The following is a 24,635-nucleotide window of genomic DNA, read 5'->3' as shown; positions in this document are numbered from 1 at the left end:
AGTGCACCTACCTAGAGTAACTGCTTCCAGAAACTTGTACTCCAAACTCAAAATGTTCCTTCATAACCAAGCAACAACCCTAACAATTCTGGGATGGATATAACACAGGGAACAGAACCTGGGGCTAATGAATCAGTGCCAGTTGGATTGCTCACAGCTGCAGGCTAGGTTAAAGAAAAGGAAACCAGCAACCGGTTCCTTCTGCCTACAGTTTCATTTCTCTTCGTTCGTCCCTACTACCACTACGTAAGCTTCTGCCATTATTATCTCCTGCTCAACTTACTGCAAAAGCTTCTTAACTGATCTCCCTGCCTCCAGTCCGGTCTACCTTACACCAATCCATTCTCCATACTGTATCCACGGGTAATCTTTCTAAAATGCCACAATGTCCACAGTATTTCCTCATTTAAAACCTTTCAATGGCTCCCAACTGTCACAAACCCTCTACTTCAAACTCTATCTTCTGGGCATCCTGAACGAGCTGCAGGTCCACAAACAGATCTTGCTGTCTCACCACCCCAGACTTTCCTTAGGCTGCTCCTTCCCTCAGTCTAGACTTTGCTTTCAAGGCTAACAGGCCCTGCAGTAGGATACCAACTCTAATTGGACAAATACCTCTCCTTATGTTTCCACTGTAATAGGTGCTTGTCTATCTTGTGGCACTGGTTGTGGATTACAGTTGTCTTTTGACTGTCCGTCTCCTCTGCTCCTTTCCAGACTAAGTTCCTTCACGGCAGAGCCTGAGACTTGGTCACTGTATTTCCTACAAACAGATACCATAATCTGGGGCTGCTTTCCTAAACTGCCAAGAGCCCTGAAAAAACTCTGAAATCAATTCATTGTGTCAATGAAAAAAACTGAAGCCTAGACAGGTAGAGTAAATCACTGAGGTCACGTGATCAGAAACAAGCTGGGTATGAACGCTAGTCTTCAGATTCCAAAGCCTAAAATCTTTGCATTCCCCAAATTTTTCAGCCTTGTTCCCATTTAAGGCCCATACTCTTGCCTTTAGAAACAAAAGTGAATATATCTTTTCATAATAAGGAAGATACCACATTCTCTTGCTTTCTTTGGTGCATTACTAAAAACAGATTTAATTACTTTAACAAAATTATCCACACTTTAGCGCTCAGTTTTGAGTATGGACAGCAAAAATGATGCCTACAGGATCAAAGTTGAACTTTCCCAAAATGTCCAACAGAGGGCAGCAACTACCAGCAAAGCGAATCACCCCATAGGCAAAAGTCTGTTTCAAAACCCAAAAAAACGCCCCAAGAGCAAGCTCAATTCAATTACTGAAATGTAAACCGCTGCTAGAGTGTACTACTGAGTGTGTATTGTTTACTTACTATTATGCGTTTTTCTTATAGATCCTCTTGTATACTATGCTTGCAAACAGTAAGCTTTACTCAGTATTTTAATTATATCCTTAGTTGTGCTGTGGATTCTGATAAAGAACAAGAATTCCCAGATCATAAAACATATAAATGACTAAAAATAGGGGTATCCAGGAAGATAAATGCTCCTGGAGTTGTATTTGTGCCTCATCCCCCAGATGCCCAAGCTTTTGTCATTTTCTTTCATCACCCTACCTGTCTCTTAATGCTTCTACTCTCACCATTCTCCTTGCCTGCTGTCAATTCTCTTCTGCCCCCAAACCCCAAACCAAACCCTTCCTCTCCTAACCTGCTGGGACTAAATACCTCATCTTCCTGTTGCTCCTACTGAGTCTTCCTCTAAAACCTTTAACTATAGATACTGAAAGAAGCATACATACTGAACGAAATCTTTTTAAAAATATCAAAATCTGCTCATGAATACAGATTAATAGTAACTATTAGATAAAAGATAGTAGACTGAACAAAGCATCTAATTTCTCCCCTTTTGAAAACCTTCTAAATTTACAGAAAAAGATTCTTTTTGCAAAGAAAACAATGATGGAAGGAAGGAGACTATTAGGTTGGGAAGAGTAAGAACAGCACAACTTCAACCAAATTTTGAAGCTGGGAAATAGACTAGTGGTAAACCCAAAAGACCTAAGAAAGCTGAAAACACAATAACCAATTGTAATTATATTTAAAGACTATCGAAAGGCACAAGAATTAGCAGCATGAGGTACCTATGGAAATGGGGGCTGGAAGGAGGAGGAGCCTAAAAATAAGAAGACTGGCTGGCAGCTGTTTAAGAAGCAGTTCCTACACTGGATGGAGCTCAATTTCAGGACCCTGGGATCAGGACCCAAGCCAAGATCAAGAGTCAGACACTTAACTGACTGAGCCACCCACGTGCCCCAAATTGTATTTAATATTAAATAAATTTAAATTTACAAACTAATATTATATTGCTATTATTAAACTTAAGTATGTTTGGAATATCCTGGATATGTGAATCTACTTTCACCCATAAATTTTATCAAATCTAAATATACTTCAACTTCGGGCGCCTGGGTAACTCAGTCAGTTAAGCGTCCAACTCTCAGTTCCAGCTCAGGTCACCTCAGGGTTGTCAGATGGAGCACCATGTAGGGCTCTACACTCAGTGTGGAGCCTGCTCCATCCTCCTCCTCTGCCTCTGTCCCTCCTCTACTATCCACCCAACCCCTTCCCCATGCACTCATATTCTCTTTAAAATAAATAAAATCTTTAAATATACCCCAACTATTTTTTAACAAAAATTGAGCATATATATTGAGATGTGCTATAAATGTAAAACATACACTGGAGTCCAACTTAGTGTTAAGAACAATATAAAACATTCCATTAATGCTGTTATATGTATTACATCTTGTTATATATTGGATTACCTAAATTAGTATTATTAAAATTAATTTCACGTTTCTTTTTGCTTTTTTCTTTTTGCCTTTTTCTGTGGCTGCCAGAAAATCTGAAATTACATATGTGACTCACATTATATATCTATTATACAGGTCTATTCTATAGTAAAGTACATAGTTAACATACTTTACCTGTGCATCTTGAGTTTCCAATCAGTTAGTCCCTTACTTTTTTTTCCCCTCTTAAAGTAGGCTCCATGCCCAGCATGGCATCCAACATGGGGCTTGAACTCATGACCCTGAGATCAAGATATGCACTGAGATCAAAGGCCAAATTCCTAACCAACTGAGCCACCCAGGCACCTCTTGTTAGGCCCTCATTCTTAAATATTAGCAGACAACCCAGTTTATCAGACATTTGAAAAACGCCTAGACTAACGTAAGATTGGGGGGGGGGGGGTCTGTCATTCAGACTATGCTAAAAGTTTTTCAAAATCACTAATATCCACAAAAGGGAACATAATGCCATTTTAAAAAGAAACATTCAGACAAAAATAAACCTGTAGAAGTTGAAGGTAAGAGAACAGAAACTCAAGAGAAAGCTCAATAGAAAGACTAGAAGTTAAGAATTGAGGAAATCTCCCAAAAAGCAGAACAAAAACACAAAGATGGAAAAATAAGAGAGAAAAGATAAGCAAAGATGATTCAATACACAAATAGGAGAAAACAGGGGAGAAAGTTACCAAAGAAATAATCCAAGAATATTTCCCAATACTAAAGGGTAAGTCTCCAGCAGAATGTATAAAAATAGACCACACAGAGGCATATTATGATGAAATTTCAAAACACTGAATACAAAGAAAATTCTACAAGATTTGACAGAAGGGAGAGAAATTGGTCATATACAAAGTAACAAGAACAAATTTGGGTTTTTTAACAAAACACCAAAAGATAGATGACAACAGAACAAGCCTTTTATTTATTTAAGATTTTTTAAAATTTATTTGACAGAGAGGGAACACAAGCAGGGGGAGTGGGAAAGGGAGAAGTAGGCTTCCCGCTGAGCAGGGAGCCTGATGTGGGGCTCGATCCCAGGATCCTGGATCATGATTTGAGCCAAAGGCAGACAATGACTGAGCTACCTAGGCACCCTCCAGAACAAGGCTTTTAAAAATATGAAAAATATAATTTCAAACCTAGGATTCTATATCCAACAAAACAATCAAAATGTTGAGTTCAGTATAAGCATTTTCAGAAACTTAAGCTTTCAAAAATTTATTCCCATGCACCTCAAAAAGCTACTATAGGATATGCTCCACCAAAATGAGGGAGCAAGCCAAGAAGTAAAGGACTTGAAACACAGCAACAGGAGACCTAACACCCGAAAGAGCTAAAGAAAACCCCTAGGACAAAGATTCTAAAAGACTGTTCTTTGCCAGAGAGCACAATTAAAAGGGAACTGTGGGACCTGACTCCCCATACTGTCACCACCATCATCCACTTTTGTTCTGGGCTTTTAAATTGGTAATACCAGGTGAGTCTGACCCAGACAGATTCTTGGCTTATTGGAAACATATGTTAATAATTTCTTCCCTTCCTTCCTTGGTCTACTGCCTGGACCTCAAGGACACTCAACTCCACCCCACAGTTTTTTTCTAGTTTGACTTATCCAGAAGAACTACGATTGGCCATGGTAAGCTTAGAAAAAGAAAGTATAAAGCAGTATAACTCCTCTGACCATATTCTTCTTGGGATTCCTAGTACTTGACCCTCACTATAGCCTTGCCAGATGCTCAACTATGTGACTCTTGATCCCGGGGTTGTAAGTTTGAGCCCCAAATTAGGTGTAGAGATTACTTAAATAAATAAATATATAGTAAATATATATATATATTTATATATATAGTAAAATATATTAAATAGTATATAAATATAAAATATATTAAATAGTAAACTATATAGTAAATAAATATATAGTAAAAAAAAAAATTTATTTCTAAAGGTCATTAGCTGGACCAGAAAAGAGCTCAACAAAATGGTATTTACCAAAATGACCTTCATCTTTTCCAAAAGATGCTCTGTGTTATCAAATCTTATTCAAATGAACAGAAATTGCTCAAAGCTGCACCGCATCGAAAGTAACAGCATCGGGGCGCCTGGGTGGCTCACTGGGTTAAGCCTCTTCTTTCGGCTCAGGTCATGATCCCAGGGTCCTGGGATCGAGCCCCACATCCGGCTCTCTGCTCAGCAGGGAGCCTGCATCCTCCTCTCTCTCTGCCTGTCTCTCTGCCTACTTGTGATCTCTGCCTGTCAAATAGATAAACAAAATCTTAAAAAAAAAAAAAAAAGTAACAGCATCAAATGGGGTGCCCCATTCAGTTAAGGGGACACTCTTGGTTTCAGCTCAGTTCTGATCTTGCAGTCATAAGATCAAGCCCCAAGTCAGGCTCTGCACTCAACAAAGAGTCTACTTGAGTTTCTCTCTCCTTCTCCCTCTGCTCCTACCCTGCCCCCACTCTCTCTCACAAATAAATAACTCTTTTAAAAAAGTAACATGATCAAAAATAAATACACTTTAAAAACAAAACAAAATATATTTGGCTGGGTACTGCTCCGCATTAAGACCATCCACCATCACCATAAAAATGAAAAGCTGTCCCCTCAGTCCCCCTTCCAGAGAACAATTCAAGGCTCTGATTCACTCACCACATCCTAATGTAATATGTGGTAAGATAAATCTTTTGGTTACCGTCTACAGGAAATAAACTTCCTAGACACTTCACAGTTTGGCTTCTACAAGAAACCAAAAATAAAAAAGTCCAAAGACCCCAAGGTATGCCTTGTGAGGCAAAACTAATCATGACTTAACGACTATGAAACACACCGTGATTATTATCATAATAAATGCAAATGAATTATAAAACTTCTCTTCCATACTGGATTTGTGGTGTTGGTGGTTAAACCTATTAACACTTCAGCTTTTAAAAAGTGAGTAGGTAATGGGGTCCCTGGGTGGCACACTCAGTTGAGTGTCCAACTCTTGGTTTCTGCTTGGGTCATGATCTCATGGTAGTGGGATTGAGTCCCGTGTTAGGCTGCGTGCTCAGCAAGTAGTCTGGACTCCCCCTCCTAGCACTCTACCCTTCCCCTCCATGCCCACACACGCTGTCTCTCTTCCTAAAGAAATAAATAAATAAATCTTTTAAAAGTAAGTAGATGGGACTAAACATGGCAGTCTTTTGGATACAGGTTCTCTCTGTTTGTTTGCCTAGCAACGGAACTGGCAAATTTTTAAACTCAAGGCTATAAGAAAATCATTCCAGAGACTGACTCACCTCTACCCAATTCCCTGAATCTTTAACTTTTCCCACTCAGCAGGAAAACAGGACAGAATTCTCTAACAATTAAGGGTGGTCTCTTGGCACAAGATGTTCACATAGCCAAACAAAAAGTAGTTAGGTAGTATCCTTAGCAGCAGAGAGGTTGGCAGGGATCTAATAAGAGAATATGATTAAACTTTGCTTTAAACAGAGTATATTACATAGTAAAAAGTGTTTCCAATTCCTACCATGGTGCTTCACAAGAACAGTTAATCATGGATGATAATCCTATGAAACATGTGGCTCATGCCGCAGAATATATAAATCTCCAGTTGCAAGCCTGTATCTCAGTACTTTCCAAATATTTTGTTCAGGTTAACATATTTAATCTTTTTAAAAATTGTAACTAAAGTAGAGTTGATATACAGTATGTTTCAGGTGTACAACACAGTGACTCAACAACTACATATGTTATCAAATGCTCACCAAGGTATTATGGTATTACTATATTCCTTATGCTGTATTTTTTATCCCCATGACTTAGTTTGTAACTGCAAATTCATAATCTCCTTCGCCCATTTCTTTTGCTCATTCCTCCACTATTCTTCTTCCACCTTTTAAAAAAATTATGGTTCAGGCTAATACCACACATATCAGAGCTCTTGGCTAAATGACTACCACCAGAAAATTCTAAGAGACCCAGAGGCCCAGGCTCCCTTGGAACTACAGGTTTTCTTAAAATACCTATAATCACAAAGCAATTCACTAACTGCCTCAGGATGGTCAAGTCATACCTCTCCCTCTCTGACATCCATCCTTGTTCAAGGGCTTTCTAATCTAGAATAAGGGATATGTTTAGAGTGGTAGATAAAATTCTAAGATGTTCCCCAAGATTCCTAGCTGACATATGCATCCTGTATAATTACCATGACTGTATGACAGGATACCACTCCTGTGATTAGGTTCTATTACTCGGCACAATTGACTTTTAAGAAAAGGAAATAATCTGCATGGGCCTGAACCGATCACACTTGCCCTTTAAGTCTGAGGTGAGATGTTAAGAGACACTAGAACTCAATATGTCATTTCTGACTTGAGCATGAAAGGGCTCCAAATGGCAAGAACCGAACTCAGCCAATACTGAATGAGCTTGGAGGCAGATTCTCCCCAAGTGACTCTATATCAGAACTGGCCTCTAACAACTCTTGAGAATGCAGCCACACTACTCATGCTGGACTTCTGACTAATGGAACTATGAGCTAATAAGTGGGTTTTGCTTTAAACTGTTGAGTTTCTTATGTAGCAGGAGGAAACTAATACATTAAACAAACTGACAAAATTACAATTTATCTAGAACTTTGGGTAAAGGAAAAAGACTATGACTCCTGGTTTATTTATTTATGGTATCCTAAAAAACTACAGGTACAATTTTGAGCAAATCACTAATTCTTCATGCTTTGGTTCCCTTATTTATTAAAAACAAAGCCAAAGCAGACACACACATCTGGGAATTCACTTCATGAGATCATTCTGTAAGGTAACTGCAATGTTATTACTACATAAAGACTTGTTTTAAAATACACATCTGAAGAGTGGACTAGTTGACATTGTGCTCCAACAACAAAAGGAAAAAAACTATTCATTTATCAACTATACATTTAGCCATAGTCAGTCATTTTGCAAAAAGAACTAAAGAACGTACCAAAGGCAGGCTCTCAATATCTTTTATCAGACTGTTTATTGTAACTGCTTCTGGGGATCAGACTGTAAGTTGCTTAGGGGCAGGAACCCATGTCTTGTTCATTTGATGTGGCCACTATTTAATAAATATTTTAAAAATTAGCATCAGTATAGGTTTAAGAGCATAATCCTAAGCATAGTATATTCACAGTATACCATGAATATACTATGAGTAATTCCTTTACTCAAATTAGGCAAACCTAGGAAATTCCTTAAGTTAAAGTCTGTGACAATGTGACTGTTATGGACAGGTCAGTCAACCATGAGACCACACCTTGAAGAGTCATGTCTTTCCCTATACATGAGAACAGGGGATGCTCACTGGTACTTGACACACTTTGAGTTGACTTTGAGGAAAATATTAAACTATGGGACACAGGTCACCTAAGGAGTCTTCCACATCCTTTGAAAAGCAGTAAACCTTAAGACACAGGCTACCTATAGGTAAAATGGAAATCCAACAACAATCTTCTTTCAAATCCTTAGGAAGGACCAGGTAAGGTATGTGTCATTCAGAATCATACAGAGCAGAGAGCATGGTCTGGCTCTGATTCGTCTCTTTATTCTATCACAGTAATGACATTCAGTTCCTTAGGCAACAGGAAGTTATCATGTACACTTGAATTCAATTACCAATGAATCCCATTCCAGCTCGGACAAAAAATTTGTCACAACTCCACTGGGCGACAGCAAGGGCAGGCTGAGTTTTTCTTTTTGTCACAGTTGCACTCTTGAAGACTGTATCATTTTATAAGGCTGGTATGAAAAGTAATAAAATGGATGGAAAGCACTTTGTATTGTAAAGTGCTTTGTAAAAATTAAATAATATATGATGATGGAACCTATGACACTTTTCAGCCTCCCTTCTTCAATTCCCACTCCTCATTTAGAAGTCAATTATAACTAGAAAGAAAAAATAACAGGTAACTTCTAATGTAGAGAACTTCAAATGTAGAGAACTTTCCCTTCCATTTTCAAAGAATGACACTGAATTAAGTCAGTATTTCACCTACCATTTGCAGAGAAACAGACTAGATAGATTCTGACATCACAACTTAATGGTGTCAAAAGCCTAAACCTAAGAGTTGTGCAGAACTGGAGTACCCACTTCCAGAAAGGAAAGAAAAGAAAAGAGATGGGAAGGGAGGGGAGGAAAAGAAGAGAAAACGGGTATCTCCAAGAAAAAGGAAGACTAAATGAAAGGCACAAAAATGACCAGGAACTGAGAAACATCAACTATAAAGCTAACTTAGATTACTAAGTTAAATGGGTTTAAGGGAAAGAAACCTGAAGATTATAGAGCAGTCCCCAGAAACGGAGATGGCTCACTCATGCTCAATATGATCACTATGGGAAAACTGCTAAAGGAGTCAGACCTTCACAGCTCATCCATTTAAGTTTCATGCTGCCTTAGCAGCCCCAAAGCTCAACTCAGAACTAGACAGTTAGCTTGTTAAAATTCATATAAGAAAAGAAAGGAACACAGTAGAGGAGAGTCCAAGAGCTCTTAAACCTAATTAAGAGAGTTCTTGGGGCACCTGGGTGGCTCAGTCAGTTAAGGGTCTGCCTTCGGCTCAGCTCACGATCTCAGGGTCCTGGGATCGAGCCCCAGGTAGGCTTCTCCCTCTCCTGCTCCCTGTGCTTGTGCTTTGTCTCTCCCTGTCAAATAAATAAATAAACCTTAAAAAAAAAAAAAAGAGCCCTAATTAAGAGGGTTCTTTGAATCTACCCCTGCCTTCCAGAGCCAGTATCTTTTTACTGATCCCACCCAGGATGCCTTGAGAGATTCCAGGCAGTGATGTTTGTCAAGTATGAGTTAGAAATGTCCTACAAAGAACATTAAGTAATTAATCATTACCTGTTTCAGTAATTTAGTTGTAAATCTGAAGCAATTTACTTAGAAATGCAAAGGAACAAACTCAATTTCCATACAACTGTCTAAATCAGTTGGTCAGAGTCTGCTTTCAAATAAACCACATTTCCCAGCTATGATTAAAATGAAGGAAAACTCTTAACATTAAGAGTCAATCCTCTGACAGGTCAAAATACATTCTAATAGTCCTCTGTTAGTTCAAGAAGGCAAGCCTCTTAGGGAAAAGGAGAGGGTAACATTTTGCCTACCGCCCAGCTCATTTTAAGGCCCGGGACTGGCATAGCCTGCATCCCAGATAGCTGATAGCCTAGAGAAAAGAAGGGAAGTCCACTCAGGTTTCACTACTCTAGCTCAGGAGAGCAGGTGGAAACCAGGCTGGGAACATTGCATTCCCCCTACAAGTCCATCCAAACTAACTGCCAGCCCCCTGCACTATGAACCACCCATGGATTGGGACAACAAGCTGTCAACACAGAAAGTGTTCATATTCTGGAAGTCCTAGTTTCCTATCAAGTATCACAAGGTGTGGCAGACATGACCATCTCTTCTGCTGTCAGGAAGGAAGTGCACATATATTCTGTCATCTGGTGAGAGATCAGTAAGCAAAACTTCCTTTCAAACATCCTAAGGTTCTGATAAAACTTTTGAGCACACACAGCAGTATCCCCCACTTGTCAACCGTTCATGTTAAGCCACTTTGCTTTTTTTTTTTTTTTTTTTTTTTAAAGATTTTATTTATTTATTTGACAGAGAGATTACAAGTAGGCAGAGAGGCAGGCAGAGAGAGAGAGGAGGAAGCAGGCCCCCTGCCGAGCAGAGAGCCCGATGCGGGACTCGATCCAAGGACCCTGAGATCATGACCCGAGCCGAAAGCAGCGGCTCAACCCACTGAGCCACCCAGGCGTCCCGCCACTTTGCTTTTTTGAAGCCTATATCAGTACCTGTTTTTGCTAACTCTAAGAAATCCTTAAAAATTTTTCACTTTTATTTAAAAAAAGGGGGGGGGGTTGAAAAGCAAAAATAGCATCCAGCATTTCTTTTTCAGGGAACTGTTACCTGAGAGGCAGTGCGCACCCCGAGCAGGGCTACGCTCAGCATCTCAGCATCAGGCCACCGTAAATTTGAAGTCTGTCTGTAAGCATCTGGTGCTTTATCTCCATTTGTTCTGTGCCTCTGTTAGCGAGATGTGGCCTAAGTTACCAGAAAAGCCTGAGAGGTTATTTTTAGGAATGCTTGAAAATGTTTCCATATAAATTACTGGTAAGTGCTTCTTTGCTTTATGTCATTTTGGTTTATGAAAGATTTCATAGGAACATCAGATGGGGCGAGGGCCTGTATAGAAAACAATAAATAATGTTAACCTATTTTCCGAAAATTTTGGCACATTTCTCCAGTTGCAAATACCGATCCTTGTTCTTCACTTTCTTAGTGTGGGCCTTTCTCTTTATTGCCTGAGCTTAGAATGTAATTGCTCCTTTAAAAAGGGGGTGTTGTCCACTCATTTGGAAACAGTCAGTGACTCAGGAATGCTGTTTCCCAATCTCCGTAGCAACTGTTTTCTCCTCCCTTGCTGTGATGTGAGTAGCAGGACATCTACTCTTCCTCAAGGGTTAGCACATGTATGACACACCCAAGGCCTAGCCGACAGGAAGTTCCTGCAGCTGATATTACTTCTACATACAGGGACCAATGAGACCACTTTGTTTTAAATCCCATTCTCAAACCCTTCATTTCGAAATGATGGTTACACCTCCTTTTTTCCTATCCACACATCATTCCTAAACACCCAGAAATAATCATAGCCTACTGATAACAGCTTAACTGATCCAAAAATTACATTACACAGACATGATCATATGAAAACATTTTCTTTAAATCTAGAATAAGATCTGATTTTGAGAAAATCTTGCAGGGGAGAGAAGCAGGAGAGCATGAGGTGAAATCTTATTATTCCTCTATCACCAGAAATACAAGTAAGAGTTAAAATACGGTGTTGCTGATAGTTCCATACTACAACTGCTAAAAGTATGTTCTAACACAAACATACAATTTCAGGCCAAAGTCCTTAGGCTACAAAATGTAAACATAAAAATAAATAACAAATGGAAAGCAAGGTAGGGGACTGTTTTATTTACATACACACCTGTATTTTTTTTTTTTAAGATTTTATTTATTCATTTGACAGAGAGAGAGCGACAGCTAGAGAGGAACACAAGCAGGGCTGTGGGAGAGGGAGAAGCAGACCCTCCCCCGAGCAGAGAGCCGGATGAGGGGCTTGATCCCAGGACCCTGGGATCATGACCTGAGCCAAAGGCAGACACCTAACAACTGAGCCACCCAGCAACCCCCACATCTATATTTTCTTATAAATAGGTGTTTCACTTTTATAATAAAAAATACATTTCCATTTATAACAAAAGTAGCACTTTTCAAAGATTAGAAAGCTAGAAAATTTTTATGATACATTGTTTTAAAAGCAAAAAACTTGTGTAAGCTATAATTGCAACTCTGTAAAAACGTGCACAGACATAATGACTAAAATATTCACACACTAAGTGAAATAAAAAATGAAAAGTAAAAATTTGGGGTCTAGATACTGTTATTTTAAAAATATATGTGTATGATTTTTTTAAAAAAGCGTTAAAAAAAATCATGGCACAACACCTAAAAGCAAAGCAACATTATCCAATTCCCCTATTTAAAATGCCCACTAGTATTTACTCTTCTCCAGTAGTACTCTGCTTAAGGAAACACTCCGGCAGGGCATAGTTAGGAAAATTAGGGGTAACAAAGCAATGCGAGAAAGAATAATGAGGGGCGCCTGAGTGGCTCAGTCAGTTAAGAGTCTGCCTTCAGCTCAGGTCATGATCTCGGGGTCCTGGGATCAAGCCCTGCATGGGGCTCCCTGCTCAGCAGGGGGTCTGCTTCTCCCTCTGCCTCTGTCACCTGCTTGTGCACTCTCTCTCTCTAACACTTTCTATCTCAAATAAATAAAATCTTTTTTTTTTAAATAATAATGAATAGCCTAAAAGCTAGTTCACCTAAATACATGACTTTAAGCAAATTAGTACTTCCAGGCCTCATTGGCCTCCTCATATTAAGATGAGGAAGCTGGATCAGATCATTTCTATGGTCTCTTGAGAGGCCCTTAAAGACTGTGCTTAGTTTACTACTGCTCTTTTCGAGGGTAGCCCAATGCCTGCTGCTTGCCTGATAGTGCATATCCTACAGTGGCTTCTCACCACTTCTTCTTGTGGTTTCAATCACAGGAAACAGACGTCACCCATGGGCCTAGAAGTAAGTAACGAACAAGCCCTGGCGGATGCAAAGAGCTGCCAACTAAAGCCAACTCCCATCTTTCTAAAATACAAGAATCAAGAAATCACTAGAAACTTTATCCCTGGGGAGCCTAATACACATCTTTCACAAAAACTAACAGAACTAAAAATATCTCTGTAGGTTCCATGCATGCAGACATGATGAGAGAATTTTAGAACAGTCTCACTCTACTTTGCTTCTATGACCAAATGAAAAAATTGAAGATTAGCTATGGGTAGGAGTATAAGTTTTTAGAAGGGGGAAAAAAGGTCACTAGCACCTTCTGTGGAGACCTAGACATATCCTGAAGACTTGGGAGACTCATCCTTGTCTTCTTTATCTAATATTCTATGTAAACCTTTAGATAGCCCTAAAAAACCATGATACCAAGAGATTAAAATAATATGGGGACTTACCAATTATTCACTTTACATGTATGCTAATAATCCCTACAGAACTGGGTCAAATACTGCTCTCATTCATAATGTTGAAAGTTGGCAGCCCTGTAAACCCTTCCTTTCAAAATGATGGTTTGAAAGTTGGCAGAACTATCTAAAATAATGCAGAGATTTTTACTCCTACAGACAGTTTCTTCCATTAAACACAAAACTAAAACATACTATCTCTAAAGAATAATAAACTTTTCTCAACAGAGTTCTTCTGGTCAGATATAGTTAACATTAGTGGTTCTCTTCACCTCAGTTCCCTTGGTCAGAGAGGACTAATGTTTTTAAACTGCCAATCTCCTACATTAGACCATAGAAATGGAGGACCTTGAAAATCATCTCAAGACTCCCAAGACTAACATTAAAACTAAAATACATAAGAGGATATTGCTAATGTGAGCAAAACACCACCAGTGGGCTTAAGCACCTCACAAGCAAGATGAGAAATAAGATCCCCCCAAAAAGCTGCCTCTTCCCTCTCTATATATATTATATATAATACATATGTGGGGGTTTTTTCATTCACAAAAGATTAAAGAACACTTCAAAGAGCAAGCAATCAAAACCCACATGGCATTATAGGAAACTTTTAAGAAGAAATAATACAGCCCAAAGATAAGTTCTGATTGTCCCCATGGTGGGATTTCCCACCTGAGCCCACAATTTGGCTATCCAGTTTTGAGATCCAGCCAGAGTCATATTTTCAAAATCTAAATTTATTGCTCAAAGTCTGAAAAGATGGGTGTGTTAAAATTGATAAGGACTGTAAATTTAAAAAACTTTTAACCATCTAAATTCCATCTAGGTATTAGAAATGATCTGCTGAAACGTTAACACTTATCTATTCTGTTCTTGGATATGCTGATTTACTGTCACCACCACACATTCACATGGCCAGAAACTGCTCATCAACATGCACCACGACATGCTACAAAACACTAATTTTCAGTCCTGCTGTCTGCATGTTTCTACAAAAAGAGAACCTAAAAGCCCTTAACAGGAGTAAAATAATCTCTATGGGGGTGCCTGCGTGGCTCAGTCATAAGCATCTGCCTTTGGCTCAGGTCATGATCCCAGGGTCCTGGGATAGCAGGGAGCCTGTTTCTCCCTCTCCCACTGTTCCTACTTGTATTCCTTCTCTCGCTGTGTCTCTTTCAAATAAATAAATAAAACCTTTAAAAAAAAATCCCTATGAAGTGGCTTCACCTTTCTTAAATGACGAATCTCCCATATAAATCCTCTTGACTGCTATAACTGGGCCATTTTCTTTACCACAGCCACACATTCTTATCTCTGATCCTCTGTTCACACCGCTCCCCACACCATGAAATCCCTTCCCTTCTTCTCTGCCAACCCTTGTATTTCCCTCCAAGGGCAGACATATTCCACATCTTCTATGAAATTAATTATAACTGTCCACAATTACATCCTAGATCTTTTATCGAATTTGGGACATAAGGACAGGCCTTTGAATTTAATATTAGAGATTCATGCTGAATCTCTAATATTACAAGAAAAGACCAAGAAAAGTGGAATGACATGCCCAGAGCTCAAATGGTTAATCAGTAGCAGAGTCTGACTAAACAGCAATATTTGGAAAGAATACTTCAGTGGGAATGGAAGATAAGAGTTCTACTCCTAGGTCTAGCTATAAATGTAGACAGACAACTTTCCTGGACCCACATTTCTAAATAAAGGGTCTGAATGAAATAATTTTTAGCATCCTTTAAACTTGCAGCATTCTAAGATTCTGAAACTTAGTTCTTCTGACTCACAGTCCAGTACTCATTCCACTTAATTCCTTCACTTCTCTGAAATTCTACAGCTTTCACCCTCTGTGTCCATAGCCTCTGAGCTTTTCCTACCCATTCTCTTACTGACATGACTGAGATGACAATGTATTAAAAAGCAAGGGCTGAACAGGACACGTGATAGGACAACCACATGACTTCCTGATCTTTAGCCTTTTGGATCCATGTGGATTCAGACAGGAAAAACTCTACTCTCTACTCTCTGCCACTAGTCATAGAGAAAATCCTAGTTCCGGGTGCCCAGATCTCTATGGCAATGTCTTAATTATTAACCACAGGCAAATAACTGCCAGGTCTAAAGAACAAACATCAGTAGGCCCCAGACTCAGAAGAGACCCTGGAGTTATTAACCATTCACAATCCTTAGAGTCAAGTTTCAGGGCCACAACGAGAGGATTTTAAAGATACCATATGCCACTTCTAAAAAACAGAAAAGAGGAGCACTGGGTGGCTCAGTGGGTTAAAGCCTTTGCCTTCAGCTCAGGTCATGATCTCAAGGTCCTGGGATCAGCCCCGCATCAGGCTCTTTGCTCAGCAGGGTGTCTGCTTCCTCCCCCCTCTCTCTAGTGGCCTTGTGATCTCTGTCTGTCAAATAAATAAATAAAACCTATTAAAAAAATGATAAAATACAAAAAGATAACTATTAGAGGTGGTCTAACAACAACTTCCTCCTTCTCATTTGTCATCACTGCTTGCTGCTCTCATCAGTTTAAACAATGAAACAACTGACAGGTGATGTTATTAGAGGTGTTTCATTTACAAAGAAGATAAGGTTGCATTTTTAAAAATAGTAATTGGTAACTTCTTAATAACTCATGAGCCAAAGGAAAGACTGGTTTTGATACACTGAAATAGCTACCTGTTCATGCCTAAGAAAGGTTTAATTTTAATTCTTGCAAAGACTCCAAAGTCTACATGACTAAATGCAAAAAGCAGTTAGCCATTTAACCACGGCACTTTGTCCATCTAGACCCAAACTTCCTTCCCACCAAATGAATTGGAGGACAGCCCAGTTTTAATTGACCACAGTCATCAAATGACTTAACAGATGACATCAAAATTTTCTATGGAATTCCTAGCAGTGAATACTCTTTTATACTCCAGGTGCAAAAACTGGACGCTTGTAAAACGTCAGTACAATGTAGTGAATAAGATTTTTTTTTTTTTAAAATCAGCTAGATCTCAGTTTGAATCCCAGTTCTACGAGCTAAAGCATGCTGCTTGATCTCACTGAGTCTCAGTTCAATTACCTATAAAATGGGAATTACAATAGTGCCTATAAGACTGAGGTAGAAATTAATGAGATAATGAATCGAAAGCTCTTTAGCAGAGTCCTAGGGCTATAGTAAGTATGCAACAAACAAACGCTCTTACTACTGCTACTGCTGTTACTACTACTCCCTGTCCTTCTGGTCTGGGATGAATTTATCTTCCTATCTATCAAGATGCTGAACATACATTAAGGAAGACCAGCATTATACAGTAACACACAGAGTACACAGAACAAAATGTTTCTAACACCACATATTAAGATGAAAATGCCATCAGGACAAATTGAATCTCAAAGTTTCCCCAATTCCAAGTATCAGAAATGTTCTGTCTTTGCCTATAGGTCAAAATTTACACCCCAAACAGCATGAGTGGAATAGAACTAACAAATCCACAGCAGAAAAGCAGAGAACTTCAGAGCTTCATCTATAAAACTTCTTAAAAGAAAACAGAAGGAGAAAATCTTAGGAGCTGTGATTTTAGCAGAGATTTCTGAAATACGACACAAACAGCAAAAAGTTTTAAAAAAGTGGACCTCAAAATTAAACATCTTTGTTCTTCATTCCAGTGTTAAAAAAATGAAAAGGCAAATCACAGGAGAAAGAAAATATTTTTAAAACACATATCCAACAAATGACATTTAGACTACCATAAAATAATTTAAAAGACTAAAATTTTGAACAGACACTTCAGCAAAGATATACAGATAGCAAATAAAGTGAAAGATGCTCAGCACTACACAAATGCAAATAAAAGCCACAATGAAATACCACTACATACCCACTAGAATGGATAAAATTTAAGGGTCATCATAGTAAGAGTTAGCAAGAAACTGGAACTCATATATTGTTTGTGGGAACGGAAAATGGTAGTCACCTTGGAAAATAGTTTGGCAATTTTTTAGAAAGTTAAACAGAGCCCTACCAAAAAAAAAAAAAAAAAAAAAAGGCAGCTTTACCTGAGATTTAAGGTCAATACCAAGGTATACTTCTTGGTTTTCTATGACCTTCAGGATCAAAGTGAGTTTATAAATCAGGATCCTTAAGGTATGTTAAATCTTAAAAGGAAATGGCAAATTCTATGTTTTTACACAGCAGTATTTCTAAAATAGGGAATAAATCACACAATCAGAAATCCAGAGGGGTGCCTGGGTGGCTCAGCTCATGATCCCAGGGTCCTAGGCTCCATCCCGCTCACTGCTCAGTGGAGAGCCTGCTTCTCCCTCTCTCTCTGCATCACCTCCCCCTTCCCACCTTGTGTGCTCTGTCTCACTCTCACTCTATCTTAAATAAATAAAATCTTTTAAAAATTTTGTTAAATTAAAATTCATCCAGGCCTTGCATGGTTTAATAGAAATTCCTTAAAAAAAAAAAAAAATCCAGAAAAATAATCCAGGACACCATAAACTCCACCTCTATCCGTCACCATAACAAAATGCCAAAGTCACTACCACCTAAGGACCACTTATAACTACCACCATTGATGGAATCTCCTATCTTCCATATTAAGAACACTTCTATAGGGGCACCTGGGTGTCTCAGTCAGTTAAGTGTCCAATCCCTGATTTTGGTTCAGGTCATGATCTCAGAGTCGTGAAATCAAGAACTGCACTGGGCTCCATGTTGGTGGTGGAACCTGCTTGAGGTTCTCTCCCTCCTCACATACTTATTCCACATAAGAATGCCATATGTTTCTCTTAATTCAGTTTCATTATACTAACTTTCGTTTGTCTCTCCTTTATCATTCCATCTCCCTTCTTAGAGAGGGAAGAAATTTAAGCAAATATTTATAGGACAAACTGAAACTCTGTGATTGTCAGTGAGCCAAGTAACACAGAGCCAGTTTCTTCAATCTTTTCCCTCTCAGTCACATAGCTTCTAGTGTATCCATTCCTCTTATATAACCTCTTTCTACTATTCTAGCTATTCCAAGATCTTGAAATTTACTAAAGGAAATTCAGGATCCAAAATTTTAGTTTCTATTCCTCCATTCATTTATCCAAATCCACCCCATAGCCCCCGATGTTTCCAAACTCCAAATGTAAGAAGAGACTGCTACATTGAGTGGGTGTTTGGGCTTGATGACATTTAAACCCCCTTACAACACTAAAATTTTAAGGCTACCATTCACAGCAAGCTTTAATAATGAATGGAAGAATCTCAAAGCTGAAAGAACAATGATAATCAGTGGTAAAATTCATAAAAATACTGGTCCCAACACTTCTCTTTTCCTTCAGTAATTCTTTTACTTTATTAAAAAGGAATCCTCTAATAAAATGTTTGCCTGAAAAAAGAAAGTAAAAGAGAAGTGGATAAGAAGGTAAAATATGTTTCCAGTCTTTAAACATTCTTTAATTTTCTATTTTAGCTTTGAAGCTTAAGAAACTTTAGTATCAACCGCTTTTACCATTCCTGATTCCTCAAAAGGACTAGCTGCCAATGGGACTGGGACCAGCCCTCAGAGAAGCAGACAGGGAATAAAAACAAAGACAGAGGGAATGATAGTAGCTGGGCAAGGGGAGAGGATCGGCTTTGCGTCATATAACCCTAAGTAGGGACAAACACCAAATGTTGCTTTGCTCATTTTCTTCCTACTGCTTTCAAACAAGAGCGAGTGGGAAGAGGAGGCTCAACATAATAAAGAAAAACAGGTAATACATGGTTTGTTTCAAAAAGAAATGCTTTCTGCAGTCATGAATGACTTCAACTGAGACATAAAATGGGAGAAAAACCATCTGCATATACAAACCTTTTCTTCTTTATAATACCTACCATTTCTTGTTAATAAACATGACTAACTTGTTCTTCTAAATCATATGTGGTAAAACTTTATCTTTTAAGCCTCCATTATATATCACAGAAAATATAACTGTCCAGGAATAACTTGGCAATCCATTTATAAAATACAGAGGGCCCCATGGGATAGCAAAAGGTTATTCTATCATACAGAAAATAAAACTAGTCTATTCTGACCCATATGCCCAGCGACAAACTTAAACCACTTCTCCCTTATTACTATTTTCTCAGGTTTTATAGTAAACATAATTCACAAGTCATAAAATTTTCAGGTCTTTTTGAAATAAAAGTATCCCAATGTTTATCAACTCTCCAAAGGCAGAGATTTTAATTCTAAGGCATTCCCTCAGTTTGACCTCTTGCAAAGGAGGATTTCCTTTGAGACCAGTAAATATAACATGACCAAATAGATCCCTGTGTTACCTCTTCAAAGACAAGGCAGGAAAAAGAGCAGCAATTTTAAGGTATCATTCTGTCATCGTAAACCTCAGAAACATTCCTGTAGGCTCCCCTCTCTTTCTAAACCAAGCAATCCCCGTGTTTATCATCTTTCAAAAAAAACCCACATGACTTGTATAAAGTTCTCTGACATCTTTTATCTTTGACTGTTCTTTTTGGATGGACAGGGGTCTACAACCAAACATTTGTACTTTCATTATCACTCTGCTTTTAGAAGGGCATGAAACTACCCCTTGGTGAAAATTTAATATACACATCCAAAATCAAGTAAGATCTTAAAAATTACGTATATTCTATTCTCTCTAATCTCATGCTAAAACTCATGTTTTACAAAATCATGCCCCTAGCTGATTCAGGAAGCAATATTCTTTCTTAGAATGCAACCACTTCTTGATTGTATAAGGCATGTAGTTTATAAAATGCAGGAATACTCTGCATCCTCCTAACACTCTGGTTGTAATTACTACCTTTACACATATTTCAGCCAGCAGTCTATTTGACACCCACATTCATCCCTGCTGATAAATCAGAATGCATTCTGTTTGTTCCCAATTTTTATTTTCTTTCACCCTAAGGACTTGTGAAACAAAGTGCAACAATGCTGGAGAAGGGATATGCTTAAGGCCCAGGAGGAGAAAGACTCCTGAAAAATCAAGGGGGAACACCAGGCAGTCTGGCTTGAGCCACACACATCAGCATCTCTAACAACCAAATGTTTTTAAAAGATGATTCCCAACCACTTTTTAAACTTCGACTCCATGTGCTTTCCACCCAAGATGCATCAGAGAGTTAAGAGAGCATCTTCGGCAATAAGTAAGCTCTGTGTCCCATTCAGTTGATACATACTTAGAACCTGTATAAGCTTGGAAAGGTACAGAGCAGCAGAAGCAACAAAAAATTCTGCAGAAGCAAACAAATAACCTTCAGGCACACAAGGTCTAAACCAGTGCAGCTTTATATAGTACCTTCTTGACGGAATTCCAGAGGACACACTCTAGCAAAGGTGGAACAGGGAAAACAGCTTTCAATTTGCTTTTAGCCTGCAGTTCAAAAAATTAAGCCATGGGTAACAAAAGCACACCAGCAATCTCTCCCCTTCCACCCACCCACACACACATATAGACACAAAGAGAAGTGGACTGCAATGCTTCTCCTAGTCTCTCATTGCCACAGACTTCTCATAAAAAGAACAATGAGAAAGAAAATTCCCATGCCTTGAGGTAAGTTACCGTTGGCAAGAAAGGAGTTAAGTAGCACTACTTTTCAAGAAAACTTTCCAATCCTCTAGCTCTGAATGCAATTATCACTACCTGTTCTCTATATTTTTTTTTTTAAACAATTCAGCAGGCTAAGAGTTAAAACCAACACCTCGAAAAGAAAAAGAGAACTTGGTTTGGCTCCACCCTCTGTAAAGCAAATACCAAACTCTGAGCCAAATCCACTCAGCATATACAAGACTCCATGGGCATTCCAAAACACAGGTGAAAAGTTAAGTTTCCTCACTATCTCAACTTTCAGCACCATGCACTTAGATTTCTACAATTTCACTTGTGAAAGACACAAGTGTTAGATAAAACAAAAACAAATAAAACTCTATTTAAAGAACTTGAAAAACATTTACAAAAGTCACAGAGTTCACTATATATTAGCAGGAATAACTGGAACTCGGGTGAGGAAGGTCAAACAGTACCCATGGAAACAAAAGCAAAACAAAAATAACAGATATATATGCAGAAATAAAAAAGGAATATGGGCCCCAGAACTTAAGTCTTAGAAGGAAAGCTCTCTGAGTGTCAATTCCTATCCTAAAGAAACATAAGGAAATGTTGCTTTAATTGCCACAGGGGAAGGGTCATCACTACTACTAACCCAACACTTATGGAAAAAAAAGATGTTCACATGAAAAACAGGCAGTTACTGACAGCCCATAAGTCACTGGAAAGGGCAGTCCAGAAGCACCTGCCTTGCTAGAAATAGGTAGGAAGAGATGAGTCACTATTTTAATTCTGCTTAGTGCTCTCCACATCTCAATCCTCTAGGTCCCAAAGAAACATTTTCTTCCTGTTTCCATGATTTTATCAGTTTTCTACCCAAACTTGTGTTCAGTTTGGTCAGAACACTAAAGTTTGGGGATAAGAGAAAAGAGAAAGAATGAAGAGTCAGAACCCAGTTGATTAGTACAAAGAGATCCTGGGATGAGGGCATAATTACCTGGAAGACAAGACCAACTACATTTACAACTAGCAAATGATTACTAAGATTCCAGATTCCCTCTCTTGGATAGTGCCCCATATCTCTCAAAGCTTTTACAGTAAAAAACAAACAGCTCCCTGGAGAAAGGAGTAAAAAAGATTTAGTGCAAGCAAAGGTAATGAAATATGATAGTGTTACATGAATATCAGTATTCCTTCAGACTCGGATTGGAAGTCACTGGCACCTGAGGAAAGCCATACTCTTCTACAGGTCAGAAAAGGAATGTCACTAGGCTATCACACAGGAGGTGGCAGATGGGCTGAGATGGTTATCATGGGAAACGTACAAAAAGCAACTGAATTACTCAGAAACTTCTTCAACTTGCAGGGTAACTTCCTCCCTACGGGAGAGGTTTAAATCACCAACCTAGGTCAAAAGGGGCACATCATTATAATGAAAAGTTCTAATCCCCTGAAAAGTGATAAGCAACAGGGCAAAGAGACAGGTTTTCTGGATGGAGCTATCCCGGGAACCAAATTAACGTCATGCCCAATGACCATGGATGGACCTGGGCAGGAACCCATTCCTGCAATCATAAGGACAAACATGTAAGGGAGGAGGGAAGGTAGGGCCCAAGTCAGGTAACATTCCAGAGGGGAAGGATTATCAGGTGACACCAGGCTGAGGGCCCAGAGCTGGGGCTAGGAAGGAGGAAAGTTAGCAGGTGAAAGGGATCAATCTTGAGAAGGAAGTGACCTTTAGGAGAAGCAAATTAAGAGGATACCAAAAAAAAAAGGGGGGGGGGAGGAGTAAGAGTAAGAGGGAAAATGGACCCAGAAAAGCACAGAGAACAAGACAGAGGCGGGTGCGGGAAACAGAGAAGAAGAAAGGAAGTGGGGCTAAGAGGGAAGGGATGGGGCTAAGACCCGCCAGGCTATGGGGGCGGAGGGCCCAGCTGGCTGGCCGGCGGGGGGAGGGGAGACGGGAAGGTGTGAAGAAAGCCCCGAGGCTGCCAGGGCGAGAGCGGTGTAGGACTCTGGGGTTTCCCGAGGTCCCTCCGGGAGGGGTAGGATGTCGGACTGTGGAGCCCGGGACCCAGTAAACCCAGAAAGAGAGGCGCGGGGGCGGCTCCCTAGAGACAGGCGTGCAACCCTGGGGCCGGCTGTGGGGGTCTCCGTGGACCGGAGGGCGGTTACGGGGCCAGGCTGAGGGAACCGGGTGGGAGGGACACTCACAAATTTCTTGGATTTGCCGCCGTCGCCGCCCGCCGCAGGCAGCTCGTCCGGGCTCCGGCCCTTCTTCTTGTCCCGGGGCCCGCGGCCCGGGCCCTGGCCCCCGCCAAGGGGGTCCATGTCCAGGTTCGCGCTGGCAGATGACCCCGCGCCAACGCCGCTACCGCCCGGCACCTCCCGACCTGCCGCCGCCGCCGCCGCCGCCGCTGCCGCCGCCGCCCAGCTGCTCCTCAGCCCGCCGCCGCGCCCCGCCTCATTAGTATGCCGGGCTGCGCGCGCCTCATGAATATACAACGGCGACGCCTCGCTCCCGCCCGCCTGCCCCACTTCCGCCCGGACCCGCAGCTCCTACCAATGGGGGGAGGGGGTGGAGGGAAGTCGCGGAAGCAAGCTACCTGCCCGGCAGGCCTAACCATTCGGACCCACGTGTGGGGGGGGCTGTATGGGCGGTGCAACTCTGCGGCCTCAACCCGGGATGGCGCCACCTGGCGGTCTGCACGGCGCAAGCCTTCCCGCTCCCACGCAGTGCCCACGTGGCTGTAACGCCCAGACCCTCTCACACCCTAGAACAGGATAGTATCTGAACCAAAAATCAAGTAAGAGAGAGTGTCATCTCGGCCGAAAATCCAGTGCCGGTGTTTCAGGGATGATACAGTTTTTATGTGTGCACTATCAGTGGAGCACATGAAAAAATTATCATTTATTGAAAGCTGTGCCAAAAACAGAGCTTGGTCCAGAGCAAGTGCTAGACTGGAACTCAACTAGCCCTGGAGTTACATTACCTACTTTTGAATCGCACGTCTACTATTTTCTAGTTGTTTTTTAATCTGAAAAACTATTGCCAACATGTGACTACACAGTAATTACCATTTACCAAGCACTTGCTCTAAACCCAGAACTATGTAAAACTTTTTTTTGGTGGGGGGGGGCGGTGTCTGGGTGGCTCAGTCATTAAGCATCTGCCTTTGGCTCTGGTCATGATTACAGGGTCCTGGGATCCAGTCCCTTGTTGGGCTCCCTGCTCAGCAGGAAGCCTGCTTCTCCCTCCCCCACTCCTCCTGCTTGTGTTCCCTCAATAAATAAAATCTTAAAAAACAAAAATCTGTTTTTCCTCACTGAATCCTCACATTGTCATGTGATTGATTCCTCTAGTCTCACCATTTTACAGATAGAAAATTTGGACTTCTCAAAGTTACAGTGACTTGCCCAAGGACATATAAATGGCAAAAATTTAAACCCAGGTTAGTCTGCAAAGTCCTGTTTGACCAGGATTTCTTACTGACATAAACCAAACCTGAGTGAAGAGAGCAGATGTTCTCTAAGAGTATTCTTTGACCAGCTTGCTTTCTCCCTAATTTCATCCATTCTCCCAGCTACATCTCTTCCTCTTGTGTAGTTATGTGGCA

The 24,635-nt window shown here is 40.1% G+C and overlaps 1 protein-coding gene across 7 annotated transcripts in view; it reads right to left on the bottom strand.

Annotated features, from left to right (window-relative positions):
- Positions 1-23,538, bottom strand: part of DIAPH1 (diaphanous related formin 1) — a 93,354-nt gene extending 69,816 nt beyond the window's left edge. For 4 of the 7 annotated variants that reach the window (XM_032336368.1, XM_032336371.1, XM_032336372.1 and 1 more), the window contains exon 1: positions 23,233-23,349. In XM_032336368.1, the coding sequence (XP_032192259.1) occupies positions 23,233-23,349 (117 nt within the window). Of the gene's footprint in view, positions 1-23,232 lie in introns of all 7 variants that reach the window. The other 3 variants (XM_032336370.1, XM_032336369.1, XM_032336375.1) reach the window with 2 other exon arrangements.
- Positions 23,539-24,635: the final 1,097 nt, after the last annotated feature.

The sequence above is a fragment of the Mustela erminea genome, chromosome 3, assembly GCF_009829155.1.
Source record: "Mustela erminea isolate mMusErm1 chromosome 3, mMusErm1.Pri, whole genome shotgun sequence".
NCBI lineage: Eukaryota > Metazoa > Chordata > Mammalia > Carnivora > Mustelidae > Mustela > Mustela erminea.
Note: the sequence above shows the minus strand (reverse complement) of the source record. Positions and strands in the feature narration are given on the sequence as shown.